The 17,201-nt window shown below is 42.4% G+C and overlaps 1 protein-coding gene across 1 annotated transcript in view; it reads right to left on the bottom strand.

Moving 5' to 3' along the window:
* PDPK1 (3-phosphoinositide dependent protein kinase 1) overlaps nucleotides 1-17,201 on the bottom strand; it is a 61,832-nt gene that overhangs the window by 16,056 nt on the left and 28,575 nt on the right. Inside the window, exons 3-10 of the mRNA XM_080942270.1 lie at nucleotides 14,384-14,426; nucleotides 13,985-14,122; nucleotides 8,650-8,794; nucleotides 7,851-7,948; nucleotides 5,554-5,629; nucleotides 2,237-2,305; nucleotides 1,894-1,990; nucleotides 125-298 (exon numbers count right to left, since the gene is read on the bottom strand). Of these exons, the coding sequence (XP_080798396.1) occupies nucleotides 125-298; nucleotides 1,894-1,990; nucleotides 2,237-2,305; nucleotides 5,554-5,629; nucleotides 7,851-7,948; nucleotides 8,650-8,794; nucleotides 13,985-14,122; nucleotides 14,384-14,426 (840 nt within the window). The remainder of the gene's footprint in view (nucleotides 1-124; nucleotides 299-1,893; nucleotides 1,991-2,236; nucleotides 2,306-5,553; nucleotides 5,630-7,850; nucleotides 7,949-8,649; nucleotides 8,795-13,984; nucleotides 14,123-14,383; nucleotides 14,427-17,201) is intronic.

Here is a 17,201-nt window from a genome sequence, read left to right as displayed (position 1 = left end):
TTCACTCACACATTTTAACCAGTAATAGCACAAATTAAGGCCCCCAATCAATCATATTCACACAGCATGGCAAGCAGGATCTCTCTCTGCCTGGGCAGTGCACTCCCCATGTGTGCCAGCTTACATTGCCATAGCAGTCTTCATCATCCTCTGACATGGCTGGTAAGTAAGCTGTGAGCTTCGGTGGTGTCTGCTGGTGCAAATTCTCCCATGTGATGGATTCAAAGAATGGATGAGCTTTGAGAGGTCCGTACCCTTCCATCTCTTCACAGCCTAAACGCTTTGTGGCATCTAAAACCTTAAATGATAGCCAAGACATGTCACTGTCAGGGTTGAAATGTAATTAGTTGTTTGTTTACTTTGTGGAAGTGTTTTCAAGCCCTGAGACCTCCTGAAAAGAATAGGAACATTGTGGTCCATCCCCAGGCCTGTTTATGCCATGGCAGAAAAAGCTAATATTGACTAGGACTCTTGCCTCAGGCCAAGGCTCTGCCCTTTTCTTCCCACAAGTAAAAACAAATCTCAACCTCAAAATACAGAGGGCAACAACAGATATCTTTTTAAAGCCCGCAGCTCAAAATATTATAAAACAATATGATCCCTGGTAGACTGACTACACACTAGGGCAGGCCCATTCCCAAGACTAACTGGGACTTGATGGGTCATGGGGAGGAAAGGAGGAAAGGAGGAAGGGATGGAGGGAGGGAGGGAGGGAGGGAGGGAGGGAGGGAGGGAGGGAGGAAGGGATGGAGGGAGGGAGGGAGGGAGGGAGGAACGAAGGAACGAAGGAACGAAGGAACGAAGGAACGAAGGAACGAAGGAAGGAAAAATTTCAAAGCTGGGAAGGGATTAAGAGGGTAATAATAGAAGGAGTTGGGGAGTATATATGTTGAAAATATAATGTCTGAAATTCTTAAAGAATAAAAATATTATCTAAAAAAGAGGGAAAGAAATACTTCTGAAACAAAACAAAAGTGCTGCTGGGTGGTGTGGTACAGCAGAGGCAGACGGATCTCTGTGAATTCAAGCCCAGCCTAGTTTACAAAGTAAGTTCAGGACAGCCAGGACTGAAAAACCCTGTCTGGGGGGGAAAAAAAGAAGGGGGAAAAAAAAACTAACAAAAAAAGGCAGACATGGTGGTGCATAACTATAATTACAGCACTCAGGCAGAGGCAGGAGAGCTGCTAAGCATTTAGGACAACTTTTGACCTACACAGCAAGTCTGTCTCAAAAATAAATAAAAGTAAAAATTCTAACACAAGGGGGGAAAAAATTAACAGACTGCTTCCAAGATCAAAAAAAATGAACAATCAGGCACTCACTAGGTATATCTCCTTTAAAAGATATACCTCTTGAAGGCTGTGGTACAGTCACTTCTGAGCCTGTGAGGTTGTATTAAACCTAATCTCTACTGAGGGAAATGAAGGAAGAGTCCAGACGGATGGCTGAGAAGTAACCCCAGGCCTACCCATGAATATAGGACTGACCCTGATTACCAAAGAATTAAAGGAAGCAAACAGGGCTGAGATCTATAGCTTCTGAATATAAAATGGCACATCTTTCTAGGATAAACCTCTTTCTCTCTGCCTTGTTACCTTGATCTTCAAAGTCTTCATGTAGCTTATACTCTAAAGATGTCACTGGCAGATGTCACTGAAGTAAACTTACAGCTGTCTGCCACTGGGACTTACCCAGACACTCAGTAGCAATCACTTAAAATGTGATGTTAACAAGCATGCAAAATAATACAGTCACTTCCTGTCTTACTAAAGTCAAAAATTAAGCACTGGAAAAGCGAAAGAAAATATAATAAGAAAATATTTGACTATATAGCCACTGTATATGTTAAACACATCTTTCAAAAGAATGCTCAAGAAATTTCAAAATACTTACCAAGAGTTTTTCCACAAGATCTCTTGCCTTAGGGAAAAATTTTTCTGGGAAATCATATTCCAGCTTAATGATCTTCTGAAATATAAGATATTCGTTTCTGTGAATTAAAAAAGAAAGCTGTTATTTGGGCAAAGGTTTTTCAAATCTCTAGTACTACTAGTACTGTTAATAGAACAACCCAAAGTCACCCTCACCTCCCAGGCCAGATCTTACTAAAGGCCCCAAGAATCACACAACTCTTAAGTTGTGGTGGAGGTTCTGCCAAAACTGGGCACAACCACTAGCTGTTGGCAGTGGGTTATGTGATGAGCTCAGCAGCCTGAGATGTACAGGACCCTCTTACCCGGCTCTGAATGGTGGGAGTCCTGCCACAAGCTGATAGATTATACATCCAAGGGCCCAAAGGTCTGAACTTTAAGGTAGGGAAAACACAAAGAAAAATGGCATTGGTATAATTTAAATGACAAATAAGGTTCATTTTACAATCTTTGCCTATACCACCTCAGCTTCAGCCTCCAATTTACTTCTATTCCTTAAAAGCAGGGATGTTGGAAGTTTGAGTTTGCTTTTCTGGGCATCTCCCTGTGACCTGAGTCAAATGGTACTTATACTTGATAGGAATGCCAAGTGGCTGGTTCATCTCCCCTGCAGATGCCACTTCTATTGCAGGTTAATAGCTTCCATGTGTCCCTTTCTTATTCTGAAAGGAGAGAGCATAATCCCCTGCCAACATCCTGCCATATCAGGCTGCTGGAGAGCAGGTAAAGTGGGAGTTGCAACGGGGCTGGCTGGGAGACAGCTTTGTCACTGCATAGCATAGTGATATGCTATGACTACTTCTTATGTTCTACGGGCATGAACTGTGTTCACCTCAGGAGAGATGTGAGATCTAGATGCATGTGAGGCTCAAAAGGACCTTCCCAGGATGTATACAATACATGGTCTGAACCCTGTCCTTTCCTTTTTGGACTCTGTCAAACAAAGTCCTGCTCCTCTTCTAAAAACATCTAGATTAGTAGTAGGGCTTGGTGACACAGGCCATTAATCCCAGCACTTGAGGTAGAGACAGATAGATCTCCGAGTTCAAGGCTAGCCTTGTTTACAAACTAAGTTCTAGGATAGTTGGGCTGTCTCAAAAAACTTAAAAAAAAAAAAAAAAAAAAAAAAGCCCAAAAAATTAAGACTGTCCATTTTATTTGTAATTATTCTTTTTACATTTTAGAGAGGGTCTTACTATAACTGCCCAAACTGACCCCAAACTCACAAGAGTCTTAATCCATCCTCTTCTCTCAGTCTTACAAATGTACCATTTCGAATGTCTCTTAGTAGTTTTCTCAATTTAGCTAGATGTCACAGATGCCCAAAGTCCAAAGGTTGGCCCCTCTTCTGTCAAAACGCTCTCCTGGAACACCTGGCTTTCCTGTGTTCTCGAGTCACTGAGATGACATCATATACCTGATTTTGCCTTCTATTCTCAACTGCCCCCAAGTCCTGGGTGTATGCAGGTTTTGTAGGCTGCTAGCAGTAACTTGGCATCATAGGATATGAACAGCAACCATCACTTAAGTCAACAGTGCAGCACAGGATCAAATCTTTCAGCCAAGCTCAGTCCTTGAGGGGATGTCACTAGCACTTATGAGCCTGGGACAGGTAAGGCCCTGAGACTGAACACAATTCTAAAAATTAGAAATCTGAGTTATAGATTAACAGTGTGAAGGAATAAAAAAATCACTTTACATATAGCTGGTAACTACTTTGGAGATGGGTATTTGTTTGCATTTAGTTTTTGAGAAAAAATCTTATGCAGCACAGTATGGCCTGTACTGCTAGAGCTGAAGACTCACTTTAATGCCTGATCTTGCTCCTACCTCAACTGCTAGAAGAAAAAAGTATATATTACCATGCCCACCTCACTATTTGTATATGTGTGTATATATTTTATCTTCTGTGTATATTTTGTATGTATGCATGTGTGTGTGTGTGTGTATGTATGTACTATGTATGTGCATGTACCACGTGTACCTTTGTAAGCTAAAAGAGGGTTTCAAGACCTTCAGTGACTGGAGTGAGAAATGTTTGTGAACCACCATGTGGGTGCTAAGAATTGAACCTAGGTCCTCTGGAAGAACAACCAGTGCTCTTAACCACTGAGCCATCTCTCCAGCCCTATCTTACTATTCTGTATGCCTGGTTTTCTTTAGTGCTTTGTCTAGATAATACAGAGTAACAAGAAAATCAAGTGGAAAAGTAGCTACACAAAGCAGAAGGGCAGGGTAAGCCAAACCACCCAGGGCCTCTCAAAGTCCCTCCAAAATGTGGGAACTTCAACAGGAAGGGCTTAGGGAACTTCTCCTCTCTGGAATATCTCAACATCCCATCTTGATCTTCGTTTTGGCTCTAGAAGTAGCATATCAAGGCTTTCTAAAGTCTCAGCTGGGCCAAGTCTTGAAACTTTGAAGCAGGCACTCCAGAGCTCCAGCCCTGTCTGTTACATCAGAAGGAAGCGAGGGCAACCCTGAGGCCAAGAACTGACAGGAAAGCTGCACAAACTGCTGGCTCCAGGACCTGCTCTCCAAACCCTGATCAATACCCTAATGTTGCTCCTTAATCTCTCAAGACAGTGCCTTTGACTAGTATGACCTTAGGTCATTATCTCCCTCCAAAACGGCCCTTCTTTACTCTCTAACTCTGATCTCTAAACAAACAAGTAAGTGGATGGATGAATGACTAAATAATGAATGAATCAATTCCTATCCCTTTGAGGCTGGAGAGATGGCTCCGTGGTTAAGAGTGCTGAATGTTCCTCCAGAGGACCTAGGTTGCATTCCCAGAACCTACTTGGTGGTTTGCAATCATCCTAACTCCAGTTCCAAGATATCAGGCATTGTCTCTTAGTCTCTATGGATCCCACACATGTACATGGTACACAGGCATACTTGTAGGACAAATGTCACTCCACACACTCAAAGCTTCTACTATTAATGAACGAGACCACCACCAAGATACAGCTGCATCTCCCAAAAAACCTCAATGCTACATTGCCAGGCCTACTCAGGGACTATATGCTCTGGGCCAGACATTGATTTTTCTGTTCCTCCAGGGTCTCTATCCACTCTAAAGAATCCATGGCAGTACAATAAGCACATGGCTGCTATAGTCCTATGGTATGGCGGCCACATCTGTCCACTGGATGGCTTTCTACCCAAAACGCAACAATCAGCAAGAAAATTACAAAAGTAGAATGCATATATATATGAGAAAAAGAAATTAAAAAAAAGAAAGAAAAAAAAAAAGACTGCTGTCTTTTGGTCTCACTATCCTTGGCTGGTCTGGAACTTGCTATATAGACTAAAATGGCTTTGAACTCAGAGACATACCTGCTTCTGACTTGAAGTATTGGAATTAAAGGCATGCACCATTATGCCCAGCCATTTTTGTTTGGCCACAAGGTTTTACCATGGTCCCAGTCTGGATTTGTATTCATGATCCTCCTAACTCTTCCTCTGAGATGCTGGGATTATAAGGGATTTCTTGCCATACCAGGCTCATACTTCACCATTTAAGACCTACAAAAGTCTCTCTTTCAAATAATAATTCCTTATGATTAAACCTAGTAGATATCACAGAGAGAAGAGAGGGGCAGTTGTATTAAAAAATTACCTTTTACACGCCGACTTCTCTGTGAGCAGCTCTGGAGAAACATACTGTGCTGTTCCTACAAACGAGTTGGCCCTGGCTAACAAGTGAGGGAGAAAAAAAGAAATTCATACTTGAAAATGCAATCAGTGCCCCCCCCCACCACACAGTCCTTTTGTGTATTTATTCTTCAAGGTGTCCATATCTAACTTATACAGACGGAAGGTGGTCATTAGCTTTGTAACCTGGAATAGACTGAGCCATTAAAAGACACTACCTAAGGACCTATCCATCTGGCACTTCTTACCTAACACTCAACTGCAGGAGGTACTCATCATATTCATTCATTATCTTGTCACTAAAGCAGAGCAATGTGAGAACAAGGGTCCTGTCTGTGGTGCACATCACTAGACCTGTGGTACTTAAATATACATAGAACACACAAAGGTAAAAACAGATACAGGTCAGAAACCATCCTCTTTTTAGCCACCACTTGTCTGGGTATTCAGGGTACTAGAGTAATGAGACTTAGGCTTGTAGCCCAGGGACCCTCTATATTCCACTGCCTATAATCTTGGCCCAGGAGACACCCATCTGCAGGCTAAGGGTGAACAACATCTGCTCTGAACCCACATCAGAGGTCTACCTCCCATTTACTCCAGGCTCCTGAGAAGCATAAGAACTCAGCTTCCATGTGGCAGATAGAGCAGGGCTACATTTTTATCCTTTTTAAAGTGATTACAGAGTAGTAAGATTAGTGTTACGCTGAATTATCAAATTCTGAAAAGAATCTACACAAAGAAAGAAATGCCCAAAGCACAGCCCAGATGAACAGCTCATTCAGGATCACAGACACATCCTAGTGGTCTCACAAAGGAAAAGTCGGCATAGACAAGATGAGAAAACAGACTCTCCCGACAAGAAAGAGTTAAGAGTTGGGGTGGCTATTTGGCTCAACTTTTTAATAGATAATGTTCAAGACTAATACAGGTTATACACCAAGCCTATAAAGTCAGCTTTGCTGGACACAGAGATGACTACTACTTACTAGGAATGAGTCAATCAGATGTAGGTATCAGGGCATCTCAGCAATGAAAGAAGGGACAGCAAGGGCACAATACTGTACCACCTGTGGAAGTCTCTTTCCTCAAAGGCAAGACTTGCTATCCCCGAAGGGTGGGTGTAAATATGTTACCAATACAGGAGAAGTATACAGAGGTAAAGAACAGATAAAATCTGACAAAGAACATGCACAGGAACAGCATGAAGAAACGACAGCAGGCCACCTCCTACAGCACCATGAGAACAAAAACTGTTTCATTACCTGGACCTCTATTTAGCCCCAGCAGCAATCATCTCTGGCTCCCCCTTACTGGCTTGCTATATGTGAAGATAGGCCAGAAATCTCTTTCATGCCCTTTTCCAAAAAGCAGCCAAAGCCATAAAAGTACAACTGCTAAGTTTTTATCAACTCTTCCTTCCACTAACTGCTCCAAGCCTGTGGCCAATCATATCCCACAGTACCTTCCTTAATTGATTTGGTCTTTTTCTCTCATATTGAGACCCCAAGTATAGACAAAAAGGCCAGGCAGCTCTGAAGAATTGAATGCATCTTAGAATCAAGGACATTATTAACTTTCCAGCTTTCCTTCCCGCCCCTCCCCCCCAGAAGCATCATCAGTAGGTTACTGTTTCTACTCAATGCTATGGCACAGTCTTGAGGTGTCTAATTATTCCCTTTTCTATACCTCCAGATGGGCAGTTAGTAAGAAGGTGAGTGACAAGCCATCCTACTTTTCTGGACCAAAAGATTCCCAATAGTACTTCCCCTGATAGTAAAGGCATTAGAAGGTGATCTAATGCTATATGCTAACTCTGAACAGGTCTTGGAATGTTGGTGAATATCAACAGGTAAAATTTTCCTAGAACTTTCCTGAGGCTGCCTGGGCCATCATAGGCAGCTGTACATATCAGATGGAGCGACAGAAGGATAGGTGAGAGGAAGGCAATGGAATCCAGGATGTGTTCCATAAGACACACCTGCCACACACACACACACACACACACACACACACATGCGTGCGCCACCAACTCTACCCCTAGTTTACAAGTGACCTAACATGATGTTCTATGGAGCAAGAACTAGCAGAGCTTTCTTTGGTCCTTCTCCTACTACTAGAGTTCACAAACTGAATAAAAGGAATCTCTGTATTAGTGATAATGACTATACAATGCAACATGTTCAAAGTTGCTCTCAGCCTTAAGTTCAGAAAAAGGCTCTGTTAAGAGAAAGGGGGGAAAAAAAAATCAAACAAACATACCTTGTTTGCTCTCTGGGGATAATACTTTCGCTGTTCCAAAATCTGTGATCTGAATATGCATGTCTTCATTTAACAAAATGTTTTCTGGTTTAAGGTCTCTGTAAAAGAATTTTACCTTTGAGATGAAATGTTTAAAAGTAGCAGTATTATCACATGCTCAACATTTTAATTGAAACAAAATAAAGTGAATTTACCTTTACAAGACTAAAATCCAAGAACACAAGCCCAAAGTTCATATCAAACAAGTATCAACAGCACAGCAGCACAGGATATAGGTACCTCAATATCACTTTATAACTGATATCACTTTATCTTTATAAAACAGGTGTTGTTACAAACTTAACAGATCTGGCTTCCAATGGCCAACTTTGACTGCTTCATCTACCACTTTTAGCAACATATCATTGAACTTATTTTCTTAGTTCACAAAGCACAGTTCTAATTTGCCTTTTATCAAAAAAAAAATGTGGCTAGAATTATTAAATAGATACAAAAGTTGCAACTGACAAAAATAAAAAGCACCAAACATCTGAGCTGCTAGTGTCACAGGAAGACACACCACCCAAGTTGAACTGATGATTTAGACATGAACTTTCAAAGTGCAAGGTCCTTTTACTTCTAGTATGTTTACAGCTTTCTCATTGAGCCATCATCTGAAAATACCTACATCACAACTGTATAAGGCCAGCCAATGCCAACCCCAGAGGAGTGGTGTGGATTACTTGTACTCATCAGAGCCACTGGCCCTAATCACCCCAGGAACAGTACTATACAAACCACTGGGGGCAGTGCCCATTACCTGTGAATGATGCCCTTGCCATGCAAGTACTCTAAAGCAGACACAATCTCAGCCGTGTAAAACCGGGTACAGGTCTCATCAAATGAACCAATTTTGCGGATGTATTTAAGTAGCTCTCCATTTTTGGCGTAACTGAGGCCAAAATCTGAATATTTTGTGGTTAAGGAAGAATGAAAAAATATTTTTCTAAAAATTAACCTTTAAAAGTTCAATAAGAACTTTGTTTTCATCAAATGCAAACTAAAGGTACCTGTGCTCCAAGATAAGTTGCCTTTTTTGGAGTTAAATCTAGGCCCCAGCTCCAAGACCAGGTGCCAGCACAGAATTTCCAGACACAATCCCTGAAAAAAACACGGACAGCACCTTTCAAGCTCAGGTGCCCTTCTAGATGAATGGTCCCCAGAGGCCACTGTGGCCTATGAAAGGAAGCCTCTAGATGGCTATTGGGTCAATAGACCAGGGCCAAGGCACCAACACGTGGAAGGCTTTAAAGTGCAGAACACAGTTCTGAAGACAGGGTCCTAACAGAATCCTGAATGACTGCCACCACTGTAAGCCTTGCTTGAGCCTGCTGTATTCCATAGGCTGGGCTAACAGCCCTTCGCCCTTCTAGACATAAAAATGTCATGCTTTGTAACAATTCACTTATCTACTTGAGAAACACCTGCTGGGGAGGTGAGAAATCACCACTCCCGATACCTCCATGCTACCATGTGTTCTGCTCATGCTTTCCTTCTTTCAAGAGGACTGACAAAAAAAACTGCTCCAAATGACCACTTTTCTCCAAAGCAGTAAACATCTGTGTTTCTTACTGGAAATCTCCAGGTTCAACACCTCTCTGGCAGCCTGAGCCACAGGGGCACAAATGCTGACTAAACTAAGTAGTAATAATGAGGCCAAGCTTGAAATTCCTACAAGAAGCCAAAGTGGACTTCTTGTTCTTTTCTGGCTTTTGTCTCTGCCAAGGTGCTGCTATCAACAACCAAGGAGAGAGCCTGAAGCTCTGGGTAAGGAAACAAGCCCAGAAGAGACAGGACTACAACCAAAGCTGTACTGGTAAAGATGCCCCTGGCAGGGCTATCTCTGACAATCTATGCCTCTCAACTAACACAAAGTCTCACAGAGACCTGAAACTTGTACTATGGAGAACAGAAAGGGTCTTAGGCCCAGCTACATCTGTCTGCTCCTTCAAAAGGAAAGCTGATGCCTTGTCCTGGCTAGTTTGTGTAAGCTTGACACAAGTCATCTGGGAAGAGATAAACTCTCAATTGAAAGATTACCTTCTTAAGATTTGCCTGTAGGCAAGTCTCTAGTGCATTTTCTGAATTAATGATTGATATGGGAAGGCCTAGCCCATTATGGGTGGTGCCATCCCTAGGAAAGTAATCCTGGGGTGTACAGGCTGAGCAAGCCATGAGGAGCAAGATAGTAAACATCACTCCTCCACAGCCTCTGCAAAAGCTCCTGTCTTGAGGTTTCTGCCCTGATGTACTGTCCTAACATTCCTCAGTGAAGGACTGTGATGTGGAACTCTAAGCTGAAATAAACCCTTTCCTCCCCAAGTTGTTCATGGTCATGGCATTTTATTATGGCAGCAGAAACATTAAGACATGCCAGGGGGCCACCAGTTCTGGCCTAACAGAGGCTGACAGCAGGTCCTCACTAGTTAGGAGCCCAGATATAAGGCCACACTCTTGGTCATAGAGTCAAGAGAACAGGGGTAACTTCTTACTCTTTCCAGCTTCATGGTTTTGCTCTGACCCTTCACTGGTTCCTGATTCCTGTGAGAACACCACCTATGGATCTCAGCAAAGAAGGAAAGCAGAGGCAAGTTGTAGCTCTTAAATATAGTAAGTGCCTGGAATAATTTCCCAGGCTGATGATTCTCTGCAGTCATATCCTTTCCCATTCTAGAATGTTCTTATAAACCTCATCAATGTAATGTGCAGCCTAAGAACATCCTCCACTCCCTTGGTCATAGTCAGTTCTCCAGGACAGAAAAAGATGTCACAGACTAGGTGAGCTCCTGGAAGAGCAAGCCTTAACAGGGGCCTTAACAGAGCCAGGGAGCCTAAGAGCCCAATATGTGCAACTGGAGGAGCCTGGTTGAGATTAAGCAATTGACTCAAGTTTACAAAGAAAACAATGGACAGAACCAGAACCAGAACCCAGTCCTCTGGTAAGAAGCAATGGTCCTGACTCTATGCTATAAATGAGGCATCACAAGGACAAGCAGGTGCAGACTGGTGGGAACTCAAAGATAATAAGGTGGAAAGCAGCTGAGTCTGAAATCTCTTGATCTTCATCAGTGTGTGAAAAGGAAGGTTTCCCTGCTGTTTAGGCTCTGGTGAAGTCAGACTATGCCCAAGATAGGGAAACCTTACGCTTGACCTAACCTCTGGACTCACTTTTCCAGGGCCCCAGAGTATATCTGATAGAGAACCCTCAAGTCTCTGTATGATACATCTGTGAATACACAAGAACTAGTAGTCCTTCTCCTCCACTTGAAATTATGGCTAAATGAAGGGCAGTGCCATCTCATATCTGAACATTTCTTTATGCAAAAGTTTCATTTTTCTTTCATAATACAATGCATAATAAGGATAATCAGTGAGTGAGGCAGAGGTCACTGGATCTCACTCTCATGGCAAGGAAGAAAGCCATTGTGACCCTCTGGGTCTTAGACCAAGAACAGTCTGTGTCATTAGACAAAGACCTAGAGTTCTTTCCACCTGAACTAACATGGCCAGTCCCATTTGGAAATAAAATAGCAAGAACACTCTGGTCTGGCTTCTGAACTATGATCCTACCACTGTGTCCCAGACAGAGGATGAAGTCAAGCATTTGTGACTGATTCTGTCTTGGTTATTCATTCTGTCGTGATGAAATCTGGGTGTCTCAAGGATGCATGGGACTAGAAGACCTGGTTTCCAGGTAGTAGAAGTGTGAGGTGGTGAGAACTTTAAGAAGCAGGGTTTACTTACATGTCTGTGGGTCACTGAGTTCCTGAGACTCACTGGTCATTGCAAAGTCCCCAAAGAAGATTGCCATGAAAGAAGCAAACCTAAGCTCACCTACTCCTGGCTATACTTCCTGGCGTGAAATGTGATCCTTTCTTCACACATGGTCAACTATCCACTATTTACAGGGCTACACCATGCACCAGGCATCCCATCTGGACAAGTCTCTTTCCTTCGAAGAGCTAGATGCCCTAGGCATTTTGTAGCAATGACACAAAGCTGACTAATAACAGAGCTTCAAGGCCAATGAAAAACACTGTTCTGAACACTGGCGAAAAGTTTAGGCCTTTAGACAGGAACAATTCTGGGTCAAAAGTTATAAAGGGCTTATAATTATAAAGTTTAAGAGTGGGTTAAAAAACTCAGGGAGGCAGACCAGAAGGGGAGCAACATTTGAAATATAAATAAATAAAATAATTTAATTAAAAGAAAGTTTAGGCCTGGACCTCCATCTTATAACTACAGATTTCATGGGTAAAAAAAAGGGGGGGTACTTTCATGCATAGGGGACATAAAAGAGGAATCAACACAGGTTCAGAGAGACAAGTAATAAAATATAAAGACACTACTGATAGGTGCTGGAGTGAACCATGACAGCAGAAGTAGTGTAACAGGGATACTGGGACCAGCAAGCTCCACTTGCTCAAAAGTCCATCACCATCAATACATCTGTTCTCCTGGAACCTACTGGACCTTCCACAGTACTCTCTAAGCAGGCCCTCTGGAAAAAGCCCACTTGGTCTGTCTCTGCTGCCTTGTCTCTGTCATGAACTTTGCCCTCAAGAAACTGCCTGTCCAACTTTCAATAACTTGCTCGTGGGCTAATAATCCTCTGATCAGGCATAGGCCACATACTAGACTGCCAGCCTGGAAACTGGGCAGGCCCTCATCAGAACCTATGTGATCTGTGGCCTGAGTCTCCATGATCCCATAGGCTTCTTCTGGGTCAAGTGGGTAACAACTCATATCTGTCTATCGCCTCCTCAGAATGGACCCACTCAGACCTTTAACACCACATACATCATATGAAAACTTATTCCCATCTAGCCACTGGCCAGTCTCTCTGGGTTCAATAACAGATGACAGTGTAGACTAGGCTCTGAAGGCAAAAAAAACCTTCAGAAGACACCTAATTTTGCTTTCTCCAAGTCTGGACCACAAGCCACCAGAGTCAGAGCAAACCCCATATTCCTCCACACTAGGAGAAAAAAACAAAACTGGATCAGGACTTCACAACTCCTCGAGGACTTGTGGCTCACTGTGGGCCCCACATGCTTCTGCCTTCATATATTTACAGGCTCAAAGATTCACACTCCAGACACCCACACCTGTCCTCCCAATTCATCCTGTTATCTGGACATTGTGACATAGTTTTTAATAGTCTGTGCACAAGCTCTCCCAAAGTATAACCAATCCCACAAAGAAGGAAGAGCCCTCCCTTATCAGCATTTTGCTTATCTCCCTGTAAATAAGCAATTTGAAATGGGAGAATGGATGGAACAAAGCATCTAGCAGAAGTCAGAGTTGTCACTAAAAGTGAAAGAAGATGGTAGGAATGTTGGTGTATGCCTTTAATCTCAGCACTTGAGACTCAGAGACCAATCTGGTCTACATAGTGAGTTCCAGAACAGCCAAGGCTGAAACCTTGGGGGGTGGGAGGAAAGGACAATAAATAAGCAAATAAAAAGGAGGAGAAGAAAGAGGAATGTGGACATGATGATGAACATACACGAAAAGTGAACCTGCTGGAGAGGAGGTTGAACAGCTGAGGAGCTGGAAGGGCTGAGCCAGCCCAGCAACCATAAAGCTTCAAGAGGATTGTACTCTAGACTCTTGTAAGTTACTCCTAAATTTCAACACCCAGTCAAGTTGTCCTTCTGACAAAATTCAGTAACTCGGGATAGAAGAGGGTATAGAGATGTTAATGCCAATTCCAAAAGCCTAAAGAGGCCCATAATAATTTTTTCCTCTCAGGCCCTCAACTTTTTAAAATAAGGAGTCAATAATACCCACCAGACACTCCAGACAGTACATTTGCTGGAGGAATGAAGAAACATTGGAGTCAACATCCAGCAACCACAGCTAAAACAATACCAGACCATTAAGTACAACATTTATCAACTAACACCTCAACACTGTGGGCATGTTGGTGAGTCTCAGCAATGTGCTGGTACTGTCTATTGCCTCCAAGGCTATCAGTGCCCACAGGGGTCTGTGCTGTGACCTTTCCTTTCAAGGAACAAACAATGTATCCACTAATCTAAAACACAAGGTGGATTTCAGACCACGGTTTGCACTGACCATGCAAAGGATACACAGCTTTTCGTCGTCCTGAAATGTAAAGTAAAGTTTCACAAAGAAGGGGTGATCCAGGCGTGACATCACATCTCTCTCTCTAGTTACATACGGGACTTTGTTTTCTTTTATAATATGACGTTTCTCCAGAATTTTAACTTAGGGTAAGAGAGAAGTGAGTTTACTAACATTAGAAAAATGTAAACAAACAACAACAAACCCCAGTAAATTTATAGAGGTAACTGGCACAAACTGAAGTTGTCCCAAAACCACCCACCCAAGGTTAGAAGGTCTGAAGACTAATCCTGTCATAGATTCTAAACTCAGCATCAGGTCCTGCCACTACCCAGGCTGCCAAATGCATAAAAGTGGCACTCCCCTGAATCCTAGACACACAGCTCACTGGAGTTAGTACTTACTAGCATATTCTCTGGAAGTGGCCAGTTCTCGGGCCAGAACGACCTAATTTGGAGAGAAAAAATATGTAATAATGAGATCAGTCTGATAAGTCATTGTCACCTGCACAAGCTGCCCAGCCTATACACAAGATTTGAAGTTACATTTAAAGCTACACTGAATTCTGTACTAACGAACGGCAGAAAGCCATTGCTTATGTTAGCATGTTCTAATGGCTAACAGCAACACGATAGCAAACATGAAACGGTAAACAGTGCTTGTGTTATTGTTTTCAGAAGTTCATAGTCAGCCAGCTACCAAAAGTTCTCATAGTACAAAGTATAAATGTAAGAACCAATAGGCATGGTAGTGCACATCTATGATCTTAACACTTGGGAGCCAGAGAGAGGCAGGAGGAGTCCAAGCTCCAAGCACCCCTGGGGGGTTACACAATGACACTCTGTCTCTCAACACCCTCTATGACAAACAAACAAACAAAGAATTTGGTTGGCTGACATGTCCTAATATAGCCACAAGTAGATACTAGATATTTCTTCAGAAAAACTTCAAGAATATGCCTTTTCAGTCAGGCAGTGACAGCACACACCTTTACTCTCAGCACTAAGGAGGCAGAGACAGAAGGATCTCTAAGTTTGGGGCCAGCCTGGTCTACAGATCAAGATCCAGAATAGCCAGGGCTATACAGAAAAACTCTTTCCTAAAAAACAAAACAGAAAGAAAGAAAATTTAAAAAAGAATATGTCTTTTTAATATAGATCCTAATAAAAAGCTGCCCCTGATTTAGGCTTCTCATCGTTTGCTATCATACATCTCACTTGACAGCATGAACACAGTTATGACTCTATTGTGTACCAAGAGGTAAAACGGCACAGAACAAACCATCTTCACAGAATGATCTCCATACAGAGCACATCTCTGCCTGTGCCACCCATTTCAGGGACAGAGTACTAGCAAACCCTGTGCACATCTGAGGTTCCAGACTGAAAATAGCTGACAGGCCCAAGGTTTAACCAGAGCCTACAAGGGGCAGCTTTGTTTTAAAAAAGCTTTTCCCCAACATGATCAATAAATATAAATGGATGTGTTTTTTTTTTTTTTAAGACACTTGCAAAATGATAGACTGATAACCAAAGTGCAGATGAAACTCCACTAGGCCTGGAAAAAAATTTAGAAAGCCACAGGCCAGGGTCACCTGGATTCTAATTGTAAGTTACATCCTGTGACAGGGTTCCCTAGAAACAATCCTAGAAAAGCACTGAGATACCCACACAACCAGGAACAAGGTAGGACTGAATGTATTTAAATAGAAAGAACTCAAAAAACTTTCTGAAGGAACATACTGTATACACTGACTTCTAGTCATGAGGGTAAAGGGGGCAGGCTGGAGCAGTGCACTCCCCCAGGATGGAGATTGTGTGTGTGTGTGTGTGTGTGTGTGTGTGTGTGTGTGTGTGTGTGTATGTGTGTGTGTGCTCACATTCCTTCATAAGATGTGTGCATGTTTTCCTATTTATTGAAAGGAAAGGAGCAGTCAGAAAGCACCATGGTTTACTGGAAGGGGGGGTTGTTTTTGGCTTGTTTTTTTTTTGTTTTTATTTTAAGATAGGATCTTACTATGTATCCTTGGCTGGGCTAGGCCTCACTACGTAGACCAGAGTGGCCTTGAACTCAGAGACCCACCTGTTTTAGCCTCCTGACTAAAGTGCCAGGACTAAAGGCTTGTGCCATCATGCCCAGCTTGCGACCAGATTTCTAAACTTAGCATTTCCTAAGCAGGTTTCCCACAGAACAGAGGCTTCTAAAGAACTGCATGGGACATGTTGCTTCATGTCACCAGGGTGATGTCACTACTATCTTGGATGTGACAGAGAACTTGGGAGCCTGTCTGCTCTATAGCACTAGTTTCAGGTTCTGCCAAGTGAATATCCTGCTCAATCTGGTAACTGTGTGTCCTTTGTTCCTCCCCTGGGAATCCAATATAAGTTTTCACTATTTCAAGAACAGACAGATGAATCACTGTAACACCTAATGTGAGATCCAGAGCTACAGATTCTAAAGAGCCAGGAAGGAGCCTCCAGCTTGCAGTGCTTTCTTTCCCAGGTGCCTCATGGCATGAGTTCAAAATGGCACTGAGTAAGGATGACTGTGCCCACAGGAAGAGTGGTGCCTAATTTACAGCCCTGTGAAGATAAATATAAAGCAGTAAACTGAGAAAGAAAAAAAAAAAAAACTTCACTAGAATATCATCTCTAGCTGAGTGCAACACCTACGAGTTTCAAGCAGTTCTCTTTCTCTAAGGCGTGGTGAGTGATCTTCACGGTTGGAAGCTTTTTTCATAAGGCCACATCCCTCTAAGATACTTCACGAGAGTTGCTAATTAAGACTTAACCTTACAGTATGAGAGCCAATAAAGTCAATTTAAGATGAGATGTTAGGAATGTAAGTAAGCTATATTTTATGTTTTGTTTTTTAGAATCTTTCATGAATATAAAAAAGAATAAGTAAAAAATTTCGGCCAGTCATGGTGGTGCCCATCTTTAATGAATGTACTGAGAAGGCAGAAGCAGGTAGATCTCTGTGAATTCAAGGCCAACTTAAGCTATATAAAAGCTTTGGGCTAGTTAGGGCTAGGTAGTGAGACTCTGTTTCAAAAAACTAAAATAAAAAACTAAAAAAGACTAAATAAATCTTTTTTTAAAAAAGTCTAAAGAGGTAGAGAAATGGCTTAGGGGTTAAGAACACTGACTGCTCTTCCAGAGGTCCTGAGTTTAATTCCCAGCAACCACATGGTGGCTCGCAACCATCTGTAATGGGATCTGA

This window comes from Micromys minutus (genome assembly GCF_963924665.1).
Source record: "Micromys minutus genome assembly, chromosome: 31".
Lineage (NCBI taxonomy): Eukaryota > Metazoa > Chordata > Mammalia > Rodentia > Muridae > Micromys > Micromys minutus.
The sequence above is the reverse complement of the archived record's forward strand: the minus strand, read 5'-3'. Positions and strand labels throughout refer to the sequence as shown.